Below are 23,330 nucleotides of genomic sequence, written 5' to 3' on the forward strand. Positions count from 1 at the left end.
TGAGCGAGTGGTTTGTGTGCCGTCACCCTGAGCGAGTGGTTAGTGCTCTGTTACCCTGAGCGAGTGGTTCGTACTCCGTCGCACTGAGCAAGTGGCTCGTGCTCCATCACCCTGAGCGAGTGGTTCATGCTCCATTGCCCTAAGTAAGTGGTTCATGCTCCGTCACCCTGAGCAAGTAGTTCCTGCTCCGTCACCCTGAGTGGTTCGTGCTCCATCACCCTGAGCGAGTGGTTCGTACTCCGTCACCCTGAGCGAATGGTTTGTGCTCTGTCACCATGAGGGAGTGGTTCGTGCTCCGTCACCCTGAGTGAGTGGTTCGTACTCTGTCATCCTGAGCGAGTGGTTCATGCTCCGTCACCCTGAGCGAGTGGTTCATGCTCCGTCACCCTGAGCAAGTGGTTCATGCTCCATCACCATGAGTGAGTGGTTTGTGTTGTGCTCCATCATTCTGAGCGAGTTGTGAAATAACACCCGATTTCCAAGCCGTTTGCAGTATTAACGCGTTCTCTAAATTACCGAGCCAAATTTTTTTCCACCCGTCACACGGAGCTGTTTATAAAGAATAATGTTTGTGATGATATCCCTGAAACTTCTATATGAATGCAACCTTGTTTTTTGTGAAAGCTACTCAAGGTTTCTGGGTTGTATACAGTAAGTACTGCAGATGGTGATCACTGATTCCAACTAATTCCAACCTGCTGATTCCTGAAAAATTGCCGATATCAGCCAAGCGTTTGTGTGTGTGTGTGTGTGTGTGTGTGTGTGTGTGTGTGTGTGTGTGTGTGCTGTTCATAAAGCATAATATATTCTTTCTGCTCACTCCCTGACCTCTATATATATATATATATATATATATATATATATATATATATATATATATATATATATATATATATATATATATATATATATATATATATATCTCTATCTCTATCTCTATCTCTATCTCTATCTCTATCTCTATCTCTATCTCTATCTCTATCTCTATCTCTATCTCTATCTCTATCTCTATCTCTATCTCTATCTCGTCTGGATGGTGTTTGTCTCCGGACGTGTCCGGGCAGGGTTTGTCTCTGGACGTGTCCTGGCGTTGTTTATGTCCGGACGGGTTTTTGTCTCCGGACGCGTTCAGGCGGTGTTTATCTCCATGCAGCTTGCCTCCAGACGCGTCCTGGCAGTATTTATGTTTCGACGGGAGTTTGTCTCCAAACTTGTCGGCACAGGAGTTTGTCTCCGGGCCGTGTTTATAGTATGTCCGGTAGAAAATGGATTTCGGACATTATTTTGTTTCCATCTTCACTGTTATTTTATGCAGAACCATTTTGATGAAACAGTACGATTCATAATTACCGCCCCACCGCACGCCTGCCTTCCCTTGCTCTCTCCCCCACCCGTCTCTCCCTCTTTCCTCCTATTTTCCTCCCTCCCTCCTCTCGTATTACCATCAGCAAAGTGATGGGTGGTATTTGCTCGTCCTTACTGTAATTCACGGATGGGTGTTTGTTTGTGGCCTTGTTTGTTTGTCATGCTACTCATACAGTTTTGGCCCAATTACATCCAGACTTGCAACAGAGGATCAGCATGACCCCCAATTAATGTGTCGTGGTGTTTTTATATTATTATCTTGCCAAAACGAAGTTTTTGCAAGATATATTAGTCAGCTTGTATGTTTTTTTTTTTGTTTGTCTGTAATCATGTAATCAGACAAAAAATTCTGCAGAGCACAGTTATCATTGGAAACTTTTGTAACTTCGCATATCAGAGGCCTACAGAGGTCCCTTTCAGCGCATAAAATTTTGAACGTCAAGGTCAAAGGTCAAGGTCACTTTGTCGCAAATCAGGGGAGTCGACGAAACCATTATTTTTGAGTAATTTTGATCGGATCGTCTTCAAACTTCATGGGAATATAGTTCATGGTCTGGCGCTCAGCTGATTAATTTTTGGTGGCGATTGGCCTTGACCTTCAAGGTTAGCGCCTGAGGTCAAACATATTTGACCCCAAGGTAAAATTTTCAAGTTTTAGGAACCATATCATGTAGTACCTCAAATTGAACACCTCGATGAGTGCTTTCTAGATATGTGAAGCTTGAGACATTATGACGTCATTTGGTGACGTTATGAGGCAAACACATATTTTTCATGGTTACTCTGAAGAACGATTCTCATCGGAATCTCTCGTAGGCTGAAATTCTTCAAGGAGTCGCTCCTGGTGGATAGCAGCTCTGTTCACCTCAGTGTGACCTTAAAGAAGTCACACGTGGTCACCTTTTGGCAAGATACGGGTCCCCCTGCGGGTGACATTGATTTATTTTTTAATCTTTGTTGGCGGTCTTGGGGAGTGGGGGTGGGGGACGCAAATTCTCCAAGTCGATGTGTACTGTGGAGCGCCACCATCCAGGTCGGGGAGGCCATGACAAGTCTCCACCATTTACAGTGCAGTCGGTAATCCTGTCCCCAGGTTTTCTAGTTCAGTGAAGTGTTTTGAATTATAAGCAGTTTGGTGTTTTTGCCTTATGCACGTAAAACCCGAGTTATTTATTTTTTTACGTATACAGAGCTCTCTCTCTCTCACTTGCCTATACACCGCCCAAATAAAGGTATGCGTCAGAAAAACGTGTTGAATGTTTGGAACAAGATCACCTGTAGGGCGGGTACTCTGTTAGTAAATACAACAGTTATGCCTCATGAGTTCGTCTGTTGCTGTTGCTGTTGTTTTTTTGTGGTGGCACATCAGATATCGGCGTATTTATTTCTGTGTGTGTGTTCTGGAGTATTTGCTGTTTTTTTTTTAATTGTGTTGGCCATTATTGTGTTTTTCTGTTGTTAAGTTACCTGAAGTAACAAGCCCTGACCGAATGAGCTTCATGTAATAACATTACTTCATAAAATCATATCTCACAACGCATGTTGACACATGAGTGTTGTGTTTTTTTTGTTGTTGTTGTTGTTGTTTTTTTAAACCGAACCGATTTACTACTCGGACGGTGCTTTGGTTTTGCGAAGCACCAAATCCAAATAAGCACACCATTTTGGTTCAATTTTCACTTAACGGGGAAGCGCATGCGTCGTTCGCACAGCACTCTCTCTCTCTCTCTCTGTGTCTGTCTTTCCGCCATTTTGCACTCGCCGTCGGTACATGCGACTTTGGCGAGGAACAAAGCGATCGATGGGCGATTTCGTGAAAATCGCCGAGAACGAGAACGACGATGCGGTCGAGGTGCCGGTGGAGAAGAACGGCACGCTGCTCGTATCGAACGTGGCCGCGCAGTTTCCCGGCGCCTGCGGCCTGCGATACCGACCCGTGGACGCGCAATCCTACCGAGGGGTTCGCCTCGTAGACGGCGTCCTGCACCCTCCTGCGGACGGCTGGAAGAGCTGCGTGTTCTTCGTCAACTACCCCAAAGGTAAGGGGGACCGGCACCTTGAAATTCGGTGCTCCATTTCCCCCCCCCCCTCATTGTTTCCTTCTCTCATCGTGTCTTGGTACCTTTTGTGTAAACGTCCCGAGCCCCGTCGTGCACCGCATTACGCCGTGTACGAATGGGGGGGGGGGAATTGAGTGCTCGGTGTTGTGGTGGTTGTGGAGCGAGAATAACGGGAAATAATCGTTGGACGTGTGTGACGTCATCGGTCGGCGACGCGGAGCTGTTTTCTCGACATTTTGGGAAAAATGTCTCCAACCGTCGTGATGACGAACCAGACTCGTTGTGTAATGGTGTTAGCCTTCCATCGGTACGGACGGTCAGCATTTGAAATGATAGAGCATCGAGACAAACAACCATATGTTGGTAATATTAATGCAGACATTATTATTATTATTATTATTATTATTATTATTATTATTGTTGTTGTTGTTCAAGCCAGCCGCTTGCCTTTGTTTTCATTGTTGGTTGCCCATTACGTCATCGCCATCCAAACAATAGGTAGGGGGCGTAGTTTATCGTCACCGTCATCGATCGTATCGTACTTTGTTTACCTTCTGCACCTTGAGAATGTATGTGTCGTCAATTGAGAAATAACGCGTATTCATCAAAAGTCGGTTTCACCTCCGAAGAAATGCACGAACTCGTGGTTAATGTACACTGTGTTCTCCGGTCTCCAAATGGGCAGCACACTTTAAGGGTGTGTGTGTGTGTGTCGTTTGAAGATGAACCCAGGTCTGTGTGGTCAATCACAAAACTTTTCCCAGATCGGTCGACTGGTCATTTATGGAGGATCGCCGGACGACCGTAGAACTTGGTGAAAACGTCGCCTTGAGAAATTCCATCGTTCACGAATGCTTTGTGAGCATGCTCTGGGTCTTGGCAATATCGCCCCCCCCACCCCTCCCCAAATCCATCCATCGGGACCATACTCTGTGCAGAACGTTGGTGCTGCCAAAGCAGTCGCCTAGGCTCTTGGGCACAATCCCGGACGGGTCGCCCTCCGACACAGGATACCAGCAAGCTGGCATTCATTTTGCCAACCTCAAAACGATGATGGGCAGAGTCAACCCCACCTGGTATTAATTCAACAGAAGAGTGGAATTTTAACTCAGGATATTAGGATCCCAAGCCTACCACCCTAACCATTATGCTAACACCAGGCATCCCCCCTTGCCACTCCCCCCCCACCCCACCTCAAACTCACGATAAACAGCAAAGGCTGCCGTAATGTCACGAGTCTCCTTGCAGTCATTGGTAATTAACCTCTGCCATCGAAGATGGACGGAGGTTACTGTTTTCACCCCTTTCTGTTTGTTTGTTTGTTTGTTTGTTTGTTTGTTTGTTTGTGAACAGTATTGCGGAAAAAAACTCCTCGACGGATTTCGACGAAACTTGGTGGAGGGATTAGGTATGGTCCAAGGACCATGCCATCAGATTTTGGACTTTGTCCAAAGTCTAATATGGCCGCTATGGCGGCCATTTAGAAAAAAATATTTGAATTTTTGTTTTTGCATTTCTACATGTTTTATGTGATTTCCAACCCCCCCCCCCCCAAAAAAAAAAATTTGTTCGAGAAAAAAAAACAAAATTTTGCAACTTTTTTTTTTTTTTTTTCATTTCTACATGTCATAAGTGATTTCCAACAAAAAACATGCCAAAAATATAATTGCGGCTGATTTTGGAACTTCAGGTGGATATACCCACGTAAAATCAATTTCTGTCTCAAGGAATTGAGTTATGACGAATGAATTGAGTATGTAAAAGGGAAAGTTGCAAACTATAACTCTGAGCACTGTTGACGTCAAATTGAATGAATAGGATATCAGGATCACTTGAGTGACCAAGCAGTATTGGTGGCAGAGGTTTTGCACTCTACCGAGTGCTCCCCCTCTTGTTCAACATGGTTTCACCACTGGGATTCTTGGAATGCATGAAAGAAAGCACAAGGGATTGTCACCACCCAAGAAGTTTCACACCCGATTGTCACCCGGCAATATTGTGCTCTCAATTTTCTGGAATGCCAAATTATTCCTGCTAATTGGCGATTATCTTCACAAAACTACAAATTGCTTCGTGCAACAATTGTGGCCAGCTGTAAAAGGACAAACACCGAGGAATGTTCACCAAAGGTGAGCCCCTCACTCATGACGATGGACCTGTACTCAAGATCTGTTTTGCGTGCACTGCCATTCGAAGCCGTGGCTTTCATCATCTGGATCGCTGATGGTACCTAACCACGTGTGACTATGCTCATCATGTTTCAACATGTGAAGTCCACCTGCGTGACCGCTGATTCTCCAACCACATGGAACACTCAAGCAACCGAGAAAGGAAGCTAAGCTGACTTCATAGATGTGATCCCACATGCTCCTGGGAGTCTGTGAAGGTGTCCCGGGTAGCCAGATGGGCTTCGCGATCATGATCCCACCAGCTTCCAAGATCCAAAATCTGAAAACTTACATGTTGTAGACACAGGCGGTTTGAATGACATTTTGAGCAAGTGCGGTTAATTCAAGGGACTTGATTAATAAAATGTCGTTGGTGTTCTGTACTACCGTGAGTATCCTGTTCCGACAACATTTTTAGTGCCCCACAAAGATTTTTGGAAGTGAAACTTGGTCAAAAGCTTTTTAAAATGAAATTAAAGTGTCTCAGATACTCTTAACACTCTCCTCTCTCTCTCTCCTGGGTCATTCCATGTCAAATCATCAAAGAATCTGCCGTCATCTCTCAGATTTTTGTAAAACTTTGGGAACCAATTGGGACCCATGAAAAACGGCAAGAACTCAAATATTTTTGCTAACAGCCTCTTAATTAGTGAGATACAGCCTAACGAACTTTGGACTAATTAGCACGACGTCGAGGATTCAAATGGCCATATCTCTAAAAGTATAACACCTAGAGAGCAGGTTTTGGTGTCATTTTAAAGGTATTTTCATGCCCAATGAATTTGTCTGGGAAACCTTTTCCTACCTCAAACCACAAAAAAGTTATCCCAAAATATAAACTTCAATCGTGAATCCCCAAAAAAATGTATCCTTCAAATTTCCTCAAATTCATTCCAGAGGTACCTTATGATGTCAAGAATCTTCCACATAAATTTTGTGATGAGCACTCCAATAGTTTCTGAGATATGAGCAATAATGTACATGTCCATATGGCATATAGGTTCGAAAATCAGCATTTGTAATGTATTATACAATCAATAAGTGAGTTCAAGTACACAGTGTTCACTAACCTGACTTCGGCTTTCAATTTCCTCTTCAATGCAGCAACAGCAGCACTTGTTTCTTCCCCTCAGGCCCAGTTGAAAATGAAAGTATATGATACTTCAAAGCAATTGATGGTCGTTCCCTGTGTTCCCTGTCATGGCTAGGTTAGAATGATTGTATAATACATTACAAATGCTGATTTTCGAACCTATATGCCATACGTACATGTACATTATTGCTCATATCTCAGAAACTATTGGAGTGCCCATCACAAAACTTATGTGGAAGCTTCTTGACATCATAAGGTACCTCTGGGATGAATTTGAGGAAATTTGAAGGATACATTTTTTGGGGATTCACGATTGAAGTTTATATTTTGTGATAACTTTTTTGTGGTTGGAGGTAGGAAAATGTTGCCCAGACAAATTCATAGGGCATGAAAATACCTTTAAAATGACACCAAAACTAGCTCTCTAGGTGTTATAATTTTAGAGATATGGCCATTTGAATTCGTCACGTCATGCTAATTAGTCAAAAGTTCGTTAGTCTGTATCTCACTAATTAAGAGGCTGTTCGCAAAAATATTTGAGTTCTTGCCATTTTTCATGGGTCCCAATTGGTTCCCAAAGTTTTACAAAAATCTGAGAGATGACGGCAGATTCTTTGATGATTTGACATGGAATGACCCTCCTCTCTGTCCTCTGCCCCCCTCTCTCTGCCCCCCTCTCTCTGCCCCCCTCTCTCTGCCCCCTCTCTCTGCCCCCTCTCTCTGCCCCCTCTCTCTGCCCCCCTCTCTCTGCCCCCTCTCTCTGCCCCCTCTCTCTGCCCCCTCTCTCTGCCCCCTCTCTCTGCCCCCTCTCTCTGCCCCCTCTCTCTGCCCCCTCTCTCTGCCCCCTCTCTCTGCCCCCTCTCTCTGCCCCTCTCTCTGCCCCCTCTCTCTGCCCCCTCTCTCTGCCCCCTCTCTCTGCCCCCTCTCTCTGCCCCCTCTCTCTGCCCCCTCTCTCTGCCCCCTCTCTCTGCCCCCTCTCTCTGCCCCTCTCTCTGCCCCCTCTCTCTGCCCCTCTCTCTGCCCCCTCTCTCTGCCCCCTCTCTCTGCCCCCTCTCTCTGCCCCCTCTCTCTGCCCCCTCTCTCTGCCCCTCTCTCTGCCCCCTCTCTCTGCCCCCTCTCTCTGCCCCCTCTCTCTGCCCCCTCTCTCTGCCCCCTCTCTCTGCCCCCTCTCTCTGCCCCTCTCTCTGCCCCCCCTGCCCTCTCTATCTGCCCCCCTCTCTATCTGCCCCCCTCTCTATCTGCCCCCTCTCTATCTGCCCCCTCTCTATCTGCCCCCCTCTCTATCTGCCCCCCTCTCTATCTGCCCCCCTCTCTATCTGCCCCCTCTCTATCTGCCCCTCTCTATCTGCCCCCTCTCTATCTGCCCCCTCTCTATCTGCCCCCTCTCTATCTGCCCCCTCTCTATCTGCCCCTCTCTATCTGCCCCCCTCTCTATCTGCTCCCCTCTCTATCTGCTCCCTCTCTATCTGCTCCCTCTCTATCTGCTCCCTCTCTATCTGCTCCCCTCTCTATCTGCTCCCCTCTCTATCTGCTCCCCTCTCTATCTGCTCCCCTCTCTATCTGCTCCCTCTCTATCTGCTCCCCTCTCTATCTGCTCCCCTCTCTATCTGCTCCCCTCTCTATCTGCTCCCTCTCTATCTGCTCCACTCTCTATCTGCCCCCCTCTCTATCCGCTCCCCTCTCTATCTGCTCCCCTCTCTATCTGCTCCCCTCTCTATCTGCTCCCCTCTCTATCTGCTCCCCTCTCTATCTGCTCCCCTCTCTATCTGCTCCCCTCTCTATCTGCTCCCCTCTCTATCTGCTCCCTCTCTATCTGCTCCCCTCTCTATCTGCTCCCCTCTCTATCTGCTCCCCTCTCTATCTGCTCCCCTCTCTATCTGCTCCCCTCTCTATCTGCTCCCTCTCTATCTGCTCCCCTCTCTCTCTGCTCCCCTCTCTACCTGCTCCCCTCTCTATCTGCCCCCCTCTCTCTCTGCTCCCCTCTCTATCTGCTCCCCTCTCTATCTGCTCCCCTCTCTATCTGCTCCCCTCTCTCTCTGCCCCCTCTCTCTCTGCCCCTCTCTCTCTCTGCCCCTCTCTCTCTCTGCCCCTCTCTCTCTGCCCCCTCTCTCTCTCTCTCTGCCCCCCTCTCTCTCTCTCTCTGCCCCCCTCTCTCTCTCTCTCTCTGCCCCTCTCTCTCTGCCCCCCTCTCTCTCTCTCTGCCCCCCTCTCTCTCTCTCTGCCCCTCTCTCTCTCTGCCCCCCTCTCTCTCTCTGCCCCCTCTCTCTCTCTCTGCTCCCCTCTCTCTCTCTCTGCTCCTCTCTCTCTCTCTGCTCCCCTCTCTCTCTCTCTGCCCCCTCTCTCTCTCTGCCCCCTCTCTCTCTCTCTGCCCCCTCTCTCTCTCTCTGCCCCCTCTCTCTCTCTCTGCCCCTCTCTCTCTCTCTCTTCCCCCCTCTCTCTGCCCCCTCTCTCTCTCTGCCCCCTCTCTCTCTCTGCCCCCTCTCTCTCTCTCTGCCCCTCTCTCTCTCTCTCTGCCCCCTCTCTCTCTCTCTGCCCCCCTCTCTCTCTCTGCCCCCTCTCTCTCTCTGCCCCCTCTCTCTCTCTGCCCCCCTCTCTCTCTGCCCCCCTCTCTCTCTGCCCCTCTCTCTTTTTTTTCTCCTCTTCTCCTCTTCTCTTCTCCTCTTCTCTTCTCCTCTTCTCCTCTTCTCCTCTTCTCCTCTTCTCCTCTCCTCTTCTCCTCTTCTCCTCTTCTCCTCTCCTCTTCTCTTCTCCTCTTCTCCTCTTCTCCTCTTCTCCTCTTCTCCTCTTCTCCTCTTCTCCTCTTCTCCTCTTCTCCTCTTCTCCTCTTCTCCTCTTCTCCTCTCCTCCTCCTCCAAACCTTTCATTCATGTGTTGATGCTAATGATGACAGAGCAAGATGTAGTAATGTAAACGAGCTTTGAGAATGCCAGAGTACCAACCAAAATGCTGTCATGTTCTGATGTACTTTTTTCGATGTCTGAACAGTGATTGGTTATCTCGATTGATTTTAGGATCTTTTAGCATTGATTTGAATTCTCAAATTGACCAAGACATAATTTTTATTACAGCGCATGCGCTGTATACAATTGCACAGAGTTTGAAATGTCCCCGGTGTCTACCACATCTACCATGTCTCCGGTGTCCCCCCCTCCCCCACGTGCCTGTGACAGCCAATGACGGCCGTCTGGTAGATGCAGTGCGTTACCTCGACCGAAATGGCGACAATTGGCGGAAATACCCAAGTATTTCCATGAAAATTTGTGAAACTAACGTGTTATATATGTGAAAACCATTGAATTCATTGCTTGACGGAAAAAAGCAAGAAACGCGCCCCTCTCATGTACGAATGACCGAAAGACGTCATTTCCGCCCACCATCGCATTTCGCACCGAAAGACGTCATTTCCGCCCACCATCGCATTTCGCGTCGAAAGACGTCATTTCCGCCCACCATTGCATTTTGCGCCGATCGCCGAACGCTGACAGCTAAGTTCTTCTTATTTTACATCATTCTTTTGCGGCCTCCTGCCACGCTGTATCGAACGATTTCATTCCTTCTGTTATATATATATATATATATATATATATATATATATATATATATATATATATATATATATATATATATATATATATATATATATATATATATATATATATATATATATATATATATATATATATATATATATATATAAAGGTGCTTATCACAATAATAACAAGATTTTTACATTTCAAATATTAAGTACGCTTTTTAATTGTTTTTCAACTGAAAAAGCATAAATTGCATATTTTAACATTAGTGTACTCATTTGCTTCACCACACGCGCTGTATTGAAGGATTTCACTTGTTACCTTTGCTATCGAAGGGGAAAGGAGGTTATGTTTTCATGTCTGTCTGTCTGTCTGTCTTTGTTTGTTGGTGTGAAGGATATCTCAAAAAGTTGTGGACGGATCCGGATTAAATTTTGTGGACAGTTTCAGTGTGTGATTTGTTGACAGGACGAACTGATTAGATTTTGGTGAAGATCTGGATCCGGATCCGAATAATTTTCTAATTTTCTAACCCTAATTTTCCTCTAAGTATATTTACTTATTTATTTTCACCAAAAAAATATAAAAAATTCAAGTTTTCATTGCCTTGAACATTGCAAATGATTATGACATTGTATATAACCTTTCAAAATTATTACAGTTTTAGATAAAATAAATTTTGGCTGTCATTGTTATTTTGCTTATCACTTGACTGATTTACCAAAACTGACATCTTTTGAGTAGGGCCTCTCATTGCAGACTTGCGGAGCCAGGAGAAGCGCAAGTTGGATGAGTCCGATGCCGTGACAGCCACCAAACTACTGTGCACAGAACCGAGGATATCTGACCTCGTCGTCCTCGGCCTCCCCTTCAGTACAAATGAAGAAGAGCTCAAGGATTATTTTGGTGCCTTTGGAACCGTTGTCCTTTCTCAGGTTTGTTTCTTTACCAATTATTGTTCGTGTCACCTGGTGGAGTGTTGGTGAAATGCACATTTTAAATTTGAAAGTGATTTTTAAAGAATAAAAAAATATTTGTTTGTTTTTCCCCCACTGCCTTGTTTTTTTTTAAATAATGATGATTGTCAACTAATCTTCTCTTGACTTATTTCAAAATTTTATTTCATCCATGTGCGTTGATTGTTCACAAATTATTTATGAGAAACACCGAAGATTTTATGTATTGGTGGATGACCAAATCATAGCTGTTTATTACAAAATTCTGCCTTTTCAGTAAATAACTATAATTACAAGAAGGTTTGATCTCCCTCACCAGGCCATGTTTGTGTGGTTTTTCTGGTACATATTTTGTGGACTTGCTCTCATTCTATCTAATTGTATTTCTATCCATCTATATATTACTAAAACTCTCATCATGGTATGTATGTATGTTCCTGAAATACAGCCAAAACGGTACACAATAGCACAAAAATTTTCAGCCCTCCTTGCTCACCATTCTCCTGCGGTGTTCAGTATCAAGTTTCGTTCAAATCGGGCAACGACAAAATTCTTTAAAAAATCAATTCCCGATTCAGTAAAGTACACCGGGATTATTTGATCAATGCAAACAACCTCAGCGGGATAGTTCACTGGAGCTATCTTGTTTTTATAGCGCGGAAACATCGCGCTGTTAAATAATTGGCTATTCTATCCTGTGTCTTCTGTCACGTCTTCTGTCACACTTATGGCTGCGTACGTCCCTTTGATCTGAGGGCTATAAATAGAAATTTGTCCAATGTCACAACTCTTCCCATCATGCATGCTAATTCACCGTGTCTACATTTAAATTTTATAACTGTAAAATTGTTTCATCATTCTTAACCTAGACTTTTACTGCCCCCAGCCGTACGATATCGAAGTATTCGCTTCTTGTTTTTTTTTTTTTGAAATGATGTTTTTTATCAACCGCTGTCACAACGAGAACCCAACGGGTTCACGGGTTGTCTTGTATATTAGTAAAACTAAATTCTAGTATATTACTGAAACTCTCATCTTGTATGTATGTTCCCAAAATACAGCCAAAATGGTACACGATAGCGCAAAAATTTTAGGGCCACCTTACTCACCATTCGCCTGTGGTGTGCAGTATTGTTTCGTTAAAATTGGGCAACGAAAAAAATATTAAAAAATCAATTCCCGATTCAGTCAAGTACTCTTCGGGACTATTTGATCAATGCAAACAACCTCAGCGGGATAGTTCACTGGAGCTATCTTGTTTTTATCTCGCGGCGACATCACGCTGTTAAATAATTGGCTCTTCTGTCCTGTGTCTTCTGTCAGACTTATGGCCGCGTACGTCCCTTTGATCTGAGGGCTATAAATAGAAATTTGTCCAACGTCACAACTCTTCCCATCATGCAAGCTAATTCACCGTGTCTACATTTAAATTTTATAACTGTAAAATTGTTTCATCATTCTGAACCTCGACTTTTACTGCCCCCAGCCGTGCGATATCGAAGTATTCGCTTCTTGTTTTTTTTTTGAAATGATGTTTTTTTATCTACCGCTGTCACAACGAGAACCCAACGGGTTCACGGGTTGTCTTATATATTAGTAAAACTAAATTATAGTATATTACTAAAACACTCATCTTGTATGTATGTTCCCAAAATACAGCCAAAACGTTACACGATAGCGCAAAAATTTTAGGGCCAGCTTAGTCACCATTCGCCTGCGGTGTGCAGTATTGTTTCGTTAAAATTGGGCAACGAAAAAAATATTAAAAAATCAATTCCCGATTCAGTCAAGTACTCTTCGGGAGTATTTGATGAATGCAAACAACCTCAGCGGTATAGTTCGCTGGAGCTATCTTCTTTTTTTCATCAACCACTGTCACAACGGGAGCCCAACGGGTTCACAGGTCGTCTAGTATTATATAAAGGTACTTGGTTGAAAAATAGATAGCGTGTACTACTGGCTACCGCTAGGTGCCATTTGTGGCGATGTTGGCACATTCTGTGTGGAAAAACGAACGCACTCGAATGCAAAAGTATGACCGCTGAACCTGACGCGTATGTGGGCCATGGATTAATGTTGTAACCCAAATTTGGTAGCATTCTGAATGGTGGTTCTGGAGAAGAAGGTTTTCAAAGGAATTGATGCGATTTTTTTTTCTTTACAAAAGTTGACGAAGTCGGCCATTTTCGCCACCGAAGGTGGACAGAGGTTATGTTTTTACCCCTGTTTCTTGCTTGCGAAGAAGTTGTGCAAATGTATTGGTTTGTCCGGTGTTTTTGTATGTCAATCACCGACAGGTCACATTTTTACTCCGATCTTCTCAAAACTTCACCACCTGGTTGAGTTAGTGACAAGCTTGCAAGCCTATTGTTTTTGAGGTCGTTGGTCAAGGTCACAAAAATCGACAGTTTTCGATCGGTGTGTGTGTGTGTGTGTGTGTGTGTGTGTGTGTGTGTGTGTGTGTGTGTGTGTGTGTGTGTGCGTGCGTGCGTGCGTGCGTGCGTGCGTGCGTGCGTGCGTGCGTGCGTGCGTGCGTGCGTGCGTGCGTGCGTGCGTGCGTGCGTGGTTGCGGACCTGGTGTCCGGGCAAGAAGACCACAAGGGTTAGGGAAAGCTACCTCGGGTTCCCACCAGACTCTCCGGAATCGCAGGCCATCGCACACGGATAACTAAGTGACACAGTGACACGGCGGGTCGCTAATCTTCTGTGAACACCAATAACGCACCACGTGATTTAGGGTTTTCTGTCTAATGGAACCGGTTACCTAAAATGGTCATATGATTGAATTACTGGGGGACACATCCTCGGTACGCTTTGTTCAAACCGGATCACCTTACCGGATCAGATGCAGCCGAGCGTAACGGCCAAGGACGTACCAGCTATAAAACAGATCGTTGGGGGATAACGTCCTGGCTAAGCTAAGATACAGACCATGCTGGACCAATGAAGGAAAATATGAAAACGAGCTGGGAACATTTATTTACATTCTGGCGAGGAAAGGTATGTGGTACAGTAAATGGGGTTTATTATTATTATGTACAGCAGGGATAGCAAGGAATTTGTGGGGTGTGCCAAAAGCAGGCGCAGAGCAGACTTATCCCATTATATCTTCTCAAATCTTAACTTATGCTACGACAGGTGCCATCGTACACACACACACACACACACACACACACACACACACACACACACACACACACACACACACACACACACACACACACACACACACACACACACACACACACACACACACACACACACACACACACACACACACACACACACACACCCTTCCACAACTGCCCAATGGTGAGCTCTGGGTGAGAGTCCATCATATCAAAATGCGGTGAAAGGTGTGGTGGGTATAATATATTTTGAAAGTCGAGATTACCCGTTGGTCGAGCGGCTGGATCTATCTAGGAGGTGGTGTTTGGCAGCAGGAAGATCACCTCTGTTCAGGTGAACCACCTTAAGGTCTCCATGGTGACCAGGAACGTTGTTAATGAGCAGGGGAACCTTGAACACGAGGCTTTTACAAAAATAATTATTCTTCTCCCTCCCGCCAGGTATCTCTCCACCTGAGGGACGAAGCAATTATGGAACAGGTTGGGTATGGAAGCATATGCCGGAGCAGCGCATTGCTGTGTCAACTTTGGGCCGGTCCTCCATCTGGCCATCCCCCAGGCAGATGCCTAGCCCATCCCCATCTCCTTGAGATGCTGATCAACCTGCTGCAATTATGAGGCACATGGTTGTCCCGTTGGCCTCTTCCACTCGTGAGGCTCCCTCATTGAGAGAATCTGGTGAGCAGGACCAGAGTCAGGAAATCGAGCCAAATGTCCATACAGCCGCAGCTGTGCTCACAGACTACACAGGTAACAAATCTCATTTGAGTCTCTCTTAGCAACCACTCATTGGACACAGTCTTACCAGTGATAGCCAAGGATTCTCCAAAGAGACCTGTTACCGAAGGAGTTAAGTCTTCGCCTCAGATCCTTGGTCAGAGTCCAAGTCTCACATCCATGGAGCAAGACTAGAAGCACAAAGAATTTTAAGAATTAGACCTTTGCCATCCTGCCTAGGTACCGACAGGTGCCACGCCCCATGATCCAGTGAATCCATCACTCCTCAGGCCTGACCTAGATGTCTTTTGAGCTCTGGCTCACAAAATGCAAGACACAAATATCACTGCTAAAGCAAGTGAATCTCTCCGTGACCTCAACATCTTCACCAAAAACAGGTTCAGACAAGATGACAGCATCCAAGATGTCATTGAAAGCTTGAATCTTCGTTTTTACCCAGGAATCCCATAATCCCAGCGGCTCAGATTCCTCATTCAGCTCCTTGAGGGCCCCTACAAGGAACTCCAGCATCTCTTGAAGGATGACTTCATCATCTGCAAAATCAGTCAGAGATCTTGATATTCCCAAGCGATGCACCACAGCTCGATCTCTCAGATATCTTCCCCAGAATCCAGTGCATGCAAGCGCTGAAAAGGTTGGGGGCTAGTACACACCCCTGACAAACTCCAGTAATAACTGAAAATATGTCTGAGATGGAACCACCACACCTCACAGTATTCTCTGTACCAGAGTATAGTTGACAAATCAGATCGATCAACTTTGGTGGCACCCCGTGAAGACCTAGAATCCTCCAAAGGGCCTCCCCATTCAATGAATCTAATGCTTTGCAGAGATCAACATAGGCTGTGAGCAGCCCTTGCCTAAACTCTCGTCTGCATTCGTTGACGACCCGGAGAGCAAGGATAGGGGCAATCATTGACCTCCAGTGTAAATCCTGACTGCTACAGGCACTGGTGCTCAAGCAGAAGGTGGTGAACCCTTTGAAGAATTATCTGAGCAAAGACCTTGCCTGGCACTGAGAGTAGTGTTGCCCCTTGGTAGTTGTTGCACTCCTGGCGATCACCCTTCCCTTTCCAGAGAGGAAGAACAACAAGGCCCCTCTTCCAGTCACATGGGATGATGCCTGTACTCCAAACAGAGCACAGAACTGCATGCAATGATACGAGTACAGCATTTCCACCAGCTTTGAGAAGTTCAGCATGGATGCCAAAGATCCCGGGGCTTTACCCCCTCTCAACTGGCTCAACGCAGCCTGTTTCCACAAATGAAGGTGGTTCACAGTTGATTGGAGGGTCAGAAATGGGGATGGTAACACCCCTGACATCCAATTCAACAGCTGTTGAGTCAGTATGTTACCGCTCAAAGTAACCGGCCCAGCGGGCCTTCATTTCGGATTCCTCTGTCAAGAGCCCACCACCCTCTGCTCTCACTGCAGTACACCAAGGGATGGGCTTGGAAGAACACAATGCACAAATTCCTCTGTAAGCAGGACGAGAATCATTCGTCCACAGGTGATGCTCTACCCCCTCAGATTCCTTGCACATCAACCTACTTGTCCGCCCTTGGTGCAGAAACAATTTTGTGCCTGAGCTCCTTGAACAGCTCACCTCTGCCATTGAGCCTGGCCTTGTGATTCTGGTCAATAGTATTCTGTGTCCCTTCTGAAACAAAGTTCCTCTTCGCCTGACGGTGAACAGTTCCAAGACGTCTGCTGGCATCGTGAAGGATGGTAGTCTTGAAGGCACTCCACAACTCTTCAGGATTCCCCACAGTGCCCAGAACCCCCCCCCCCCAAATCCCCACTCAGCCTGTTCACCAGCTCCTCAGCTGCCCTCTTATCCCTGAGCTTGTCAACATCCAGCCGAAGCTGGGATAGTACCATTCTTCTGGATCTAAGCTGCAATTTCAGAGTTGCTACAATAAGCCTGTGGTTGGTATTCAGGAACTGAGCACTCCGGTTGACCCTGCAGTTCTGATTTCTGAATCATCCTCTTCTGAATCATGCACCTTCTTCAAAGCTCTGGGTTTAATTGTGTTTGAAACGTAATGTCTGCTTGATCAGCAACGTCCTGGATTGAGAGATTTGTAAGGTCGAGGAAGATGCCTCGGATGTTTGAGGTCCATACAGTTAGGGATGGGAGGAGGCGCTGTTGGCAGGAATGGAGCTCGGAGGGGGGGAAGGGGAAGAGCGGGGGGGGGGGGAAATGGGAGGATGGAGAATCTGGTAGGATGTGGCAATGGAGATGGGGGAATGGTAGGGGTGTGGGGGGGTTGAGGGGAAATGAGTGTGAAGTGGGGAAAGTGTGAATTGTTTCCTCTTGAGCATTGAAACTAACCTTTGTCCCAACGTGACAATTTGCAGTTTACAACTTGTGTATTATCTTCACAAGTAATCTTTGGGGAATGTGTTGGCAAAATACTGACCATTTACAATTTTTGAAGTGCAATTTAAATGATGAAGCAACTGCTCAAATGAAGATCACAATGATTCTGGAGAGGAAATTAATATTGAGTTGTGTGACAGTTATTGTATTAATTTACTGTATATTATTTGGTGTTCACTTTTGCTTTCAATTTAAAGCTTTAGCCTTAAAATCGGTTTTATTCCCCTTCTTCTATGATTCCTGAATGGTAATACTTGTCCACGTTCCACAAATCATTTAAAGTTTATTATTATTATGATTTTTTTTTCAGGTCAAGAATGACCCTGTGACAGGGAAGTCAAAGGGGTTTGGCTTCGTGCGATTTGCAGATTATGAGTCTCAACTTAAGGCCTTGTCGATGCGGCACATGATTGGTGGACGCTGGTGTGACGTCAAGCTGCCACAATCCAAGGTAAAATATGAACAGCCTTCCATGATCTCTATTTTAATGCTTTGCTGCTCATCAGGCTGGAGGCATCTCATTAGTACATACATACATACTGATAAGCTAAACTTGTAACATAGGGCACTCAAAATATTTTTGCCATTTTCAAAGAGCCAGAAACTCATGCTTATTCCAATGAAGTTTGGGGAAATGTATGACTTGCTGTGAACTGCATGGAAAAGGACCAACATCTGTACCTCTTTTGCTGGTGCAGGCCGGACAAATTCCTTCCTGGCTCTGCATTCAAAATTCCCGGTGGCCCGAGTGAGAAATTTCAAATTGGTCCTGTAACTCTTGCTTCTTTGTTGCCAATCTGTCTTGTGATTGTTTTTTTGTTTTTTGTTTTCTGTTCGAATGTAATTTTTTCACCACTGTGATTCATTGTTGTTTATTCGCTGATTGTGATACAAGAAAGGCACTTGTATACATCCAGTGCCTTCATAAAGTATTCACACCCCTCAACTTTTGTCACATTTTGTTGTGTTGCAGCCTGAATCTAAAATGGATTAAATTTATGTTTTTGTGTCGCCGATCCACACAAAATACCTCATAATGACAGTGAAAACATGTTTTTCGAATTATTTTACAAATTAATTAAAAATGAAAAGATGACGTGTTTTGCGTCAATAAGCGTTCAACCCCCTGACTCAATACTTTGTTGAAGTGCCTCTGACAGATTACAGCTTCGAGTGTTCTTGAATATGCCTTATTGACTTTTGCACATCTGGATTGGGGGATTTTCTCCCATTCTTCCTTGCAGATTTGGTCCAGCTCTGTAAAGTTGGATGGGGAGTGTCGGTGAGCAGCAATCTTCAAGTCTTTCCACAGATTCTCAATGGGATTCAAATCTGGCCTTTGGCTGGGCCACTCAAGGACTTTCACATTCATGTTCTGAAGCCATTTTAGTGTTGATTTGGCTGTTTGCTTGGGGTCATTGCCTGTTGAAACATAAATCCTTGCAACAGTCTAATATATTATATACACTCAACCAGATTTTCCTCAAGGATTTGCCTGTATTTAGCTCCATTCATTGTTCCCCCAATCCTTGCAAGTTTCCCATTAACATGATGCTGCCGCCACCATGCTTCACGGTAGGGTTGGTTTTAGATGGGTGATGAGCTGTGCTCGGTTTTGCATTGAGGCCAAAGTTCAATTTTCGTCTCGTCAGACCACAGAATATTTGGCCTCATGCTCAGTCTTTCATGTGCTTTTTTGCAAACTCCAGGCATGCTGTCATGTGCCTTTTTCTCAGGAGTGATTTCTGTCTGGTCACTCTTCCATAAAGCCTAGATTTGTGAAGTGCTGCAGAGACTGTTGTCCTTCTGGCAGCTTATCCCATCTCAGCCAAGGAACTCTGTAGTTCATTCAGAGTGGTCATTCAGTTCTTGGTCACCTCCCTGACCAAGGTCCTTCTTGCTTAGTTGCTCAGTTTGGTCGGACGACCAGCTCTCGGAAGAGTCTGGGTAGTTCCATATTCTTTCTTTTTCCTAATGATGGAGCTCACTGTGCTCTTGGGACCTTTCAACACTCCAGCAATTGTTTTATACCCTTCTCCAGATCTATGCCTCCTTATAATTCAATATCAGAGTTCAATGGACAGTTCCTTGGACTTCATAGTAGAGTTTCTGCTCTGATGTGCACTGTCAAGTGTGGGACCTTATTTAGAAAGGTCATCTCCCACGGTGAGGCTGTCTGGGCCTCTCACTCTCCCACGGCGAGGCTGAGTCTGGGCCTCTCACTCTCTCACTGCAGGCAGGGCGGTGGTCTTTCTGTCTTCTACCTTCTCCTCTCCGGTCTCGCCCCCCCCCCACCCTGCTCTGTCTGCGATTTGTCCCAATCATATTTCCACAGGGCGCTCAAGGTCCGTCAACAACCCCCTTCTGGTAAAACTACCAACATCACGAATCACTGCTCACCTTCCTTCTTTCATTCCCCTTTTTTCCCACCTTTGCAATAAACTCCAACACCACCTTCAATCCAATTCTTCCCTCCAGGCCTTCAAAACAGCCGTTCACCAACACCTCTTATCGTCCCCCATCCAAATCCTCGATCTTTTCTACCCCCGTTAATCCTCCCCAAACCCACCTCCTTCAAATTCCCTGCTTTCCTTCCTGAAAGTCCCTGTAATGTCCATCTTGTATACCCTTTGTTCCCCACCCCATCCCATTCCCTTCCACAGATCTCCTAATGTCTCTGTTCCTCACCGTTTTGTCCTTCCCACTCGCGCCCCCCTTGCTGTGTGTTGTGTGTTTGCTCTCGTACGAGCCTCGACAAGGTATACCAAAACAAAGGTGTTTCTTTTTAAATACGGTTCACTCAATTGAATTGGCCACATGTGGACTCCAATCAAGTTGAGACGCCAACTCAAGGACGATCAAAGGAAATTGGATGCACCTGAGCTCAATTTGGAGTGTCATAGCAAAGAGGTTTCATCATTGACATAAGACATTCCAGCTTTTCATTTTTAATTGCTTTGTAAAAATTTCTCAAAACATGTTTTCACTTTGTCATTATGGGGTATTTTGTGTGGATTGGTGACAAAAAATCTCAGTTGAATCCATTTTAAATTTGGGCTGTAACACAAATAAGTAAAAAGTTGAGGGGTGTGAATACTTTCTGCAAGGAATGCTTGTGGCAGTCTCAACAGAAATTACTTCGAAATTCAGTGACGTTTCCTTTGCTGTTTTTAAATTGTCCTTTTTATTTTCGTTTGAAAAATGTGCTCATGGTAAGAAATATTAATTCTGTTTTTATAAGTTTTTCATTTTACCTTGAGGAAGAGTTGTAGATAAACTGGGATAAAATGTGGATTTTAGGTCTTAGCACTGCTAGTTTATTGATGTACAGGGTGGCCAAGAAATACCTGTCATATTTATATTTACTGTAATGTAAAAAGGGCCTTTTAACAGAAAATGACAGTGTTAGCATATCATATACTAAACTACAGTCTCAGGACATTACAGGAAGCCTGTGGTTGGCTTCACGGTTAAGTTGGCTGGCTTAAGATCTTTGGAACTTGAGTTTAAGGCCCTGCCGTTCTGTTAAATAATACCAGGTGGGTTGACTCAGCCTATCATCCTTCTGAGGTTGTCAAAATGAGTACCAGCTTACTGGAAACGGGGCACCACATCAGTGGCACAGCCACGCTCTCAGCAATGATGCAACGAGCAGCCACAGGCTGCATACAAAATAACAAGAAAAAGAGCAATCATAGATTGCAGACCCTTGCTAGGACTTATTTTGTGTGGTGTTTCCGTACTGGTGTTACGTAATTAATAAGAGACATAACTAGAACTGCCACTTTATAACTGCTGGCTGTGATGACCGGGTACCAAGACACTTTGATGCAGCCTTGCTTTGATCGGACACTTGACACTGACCCATGATGTTTATTACTATTCAATTGAAATTAATTCAATTCAAATCAGATGGAAGACCAAATCCTGCATTGGAGTAATCAGAAGGAATCCGAGCAAGCAAAGAGCAAAGATGAAGTCATCAGGAGGAACCTGGATAGGATTCACATTTCAGCTGCTACTCCTCTACCCTCAGACCCATCCAGGCACAGCCAAGTGAGCCTTATTCAAAAAATAATAATAATAACAAGTCTGGAGACTGCGATGGTTCACGACAATGTACACGGTTCGCCCTTTTTATTTTTTGACCTTCGAGGGGACTCCACGGCAAACTGGCGGGAATCGGGAAAAACGTAAATGATGAAAGTTGTGGTACTCGAAGAGAGCACGACTTGCATACCAACTTTCATTCGAAACAGTTGAAAACCCTAGGAGCTCGATGCCCAATTTATTGATTTTTTTTGACATTTTCTATGTTCGTGACCTTGTGACCTTGACCTTGGGATGAAAATGAAAAGGCGAGCTCCGTGGGGCTATGCAGGTGCGTGCCATTGGGCTAACCAAATACTGAAACCCCTGCCAGATTCGACAAACCCCCTCGGAGAAGATGTAACTTGAAATCGGCTACCCCCTAAAAACACATGTTTTTTTGGGCGTGGCTCCCCCCCACAATGGGCGCAGCACGCCCATTCTCAGGAAAACACAACTAGATCATGATATAAACTTCCCACCCAAATTTTATCAGGATCGGATCAAAACCCATGGAGCTATGCTTGGGACAGACAGACAGACACGCACCCATAACGAATATAGTGGTCACTTACTGACTCGTGAACCAAAAAGAAAAACCCAGATCAAGAAAATTAAATAATTCTGGCTGCCATATCATGTATCCGATCAGGTTGAAATTTAAAACATTAAAATATGTATTCCTCATCACCACTCGGTCATAATTGTGAAGTTTCACGTTGATTTATTAAGTGGTTCAAGAGAAATAAATTTTTTTTAAAGATTTTTTTTCCTTAATCCAATATGGCTGCCAGACCATGTGACTTGTCAGTTATTCGTGAATCCCTCGGTATCCCCAGGCTTGGGGAAGCTTTGTGTGAAGTTTCCCCTCGATCAGTCCAGCCATTCTGGAGAATATTTTTTATAGGTTTTTGGATAAATCCAATATGGCTGCCAAACCAAGTGATCATTGACGTCATGTGTGAACCTTTTGTTCCTCTTGGATAGGTGGTCATACATGTCAAGTTTCACCTCGATCTGTTGAGCCACCTCAGAGATTTTAAAAGGGTTTTAAAAAAAAAATTTGACAATATGCCTGCCGAATCACGTCACTGACGTCATCAATTTTTTTTTCTGTGGACCATTTTATCCCTAGATGTCCCTCAAAAATTTTCATACTGATCAGATTAATGTTCTGCAGATGCAATTATCACGTCATAATGAAGGCATCTATGACGTCATAAAAAATCGCTTATTTCCCACGAGGAGTATTTGCTATGTGCCAAGTTTCAATTTTTTTCTTTGGTGAGATGCAGAGGTCCAAAGTTTGTCCATTTTTCAAATATGGCTGCCACACCATGTGTCCTATGACGTCATATTTATCAATATAATATTTTACATGAGTAGTCGCTCCAATGGTGAAAATTTTGTCTCAATCCGGCAAGTGTTTGCATCGAAAAACATTAAAGTTCTGTGCGCACAAACAAACAGACGTATGGGCCCAAATGCAATACCCTCTTTCGGCGAGGGTAATGATATTACATCAGCGACCTAGTTCTTGAAAACGATGCCTTTTATCCCAACATGATGCCAGCAAAAATGTCACACCACACTGACGCGTTCACTGTGTGGAGGTATGGTAGAACAGCCCAAGATTTTCTTCTCCCCCAAATCGGATGTTCTGCTTGTTGACAACCTGAGAGCTGGAAATGGGCTTCAGCTGACACCATTGGTCTCTCAATAAACCCATCATCCTCCTTGCTCATCCGAAGAAATGTTTCACAAAATTCCATCCTGCTTCGTTTATCAACATCACTGAGTTTGTGAACGACTTGAA

General features: G+C 44.8%; 1 protein-coding gene across 7 annotated transcripts in view; it reads left to right on the top strand.

Moving 5' to 3' along the window:
* Positions 1–3,030: 3,030 nt before the first annotated feature.
* LOC147019011 (TAR DNA-binding protein 43-like) overlaps positions 3,031–23,330 on the top strand; it is a 46,119-nt gene continuing 25,819 nt past the window's right edge. For 2 of the 7 annotated variants that reach the window (XR_015062612.1, XM_085899150.1), the window contains exons 1-3: positions 3,036–3,404; positions 10,964–11,154; positions 17,736–17,876. Coding sequence is in view for 6 of the 7 variants with exons in the window: in XM_085899150.1 (XP_085755276.1) it covers positions 3,137–3,404; positions 10,964–11,154; positions 17,736–17,876 (600 nt within the window). In the remaining variant the exon portion in view is untranslated. Of the gene's footprint in view, positions 3,405–3,543; positions 3,789–10,963; positions 11,155–17,735; positions 17,877–23,330 lie in introns of those variants that run through there. The other 5 variants (XM_085899151.1, XM_085899156.1, XM_085899155.1 and 2 more) reach the window with 5 other exon arrangements.

The sequence above is a fragment of the Eptatretus burgeri genome, chromosome 10, assembly GCF_056783735.1.
Source record: "Eptatretus burgeri isolate ZD-2024b chromosome 10, Ebu_testis_v1, whole genome shotgun sequence".
In the NCBI taxonomy this organism is placed as follows: Eukaryota; Metazoa; Chordata; class Myxini; order Myxiniformes; family Myxinidae; genus Eptatretus; species Eptatretus burgeri.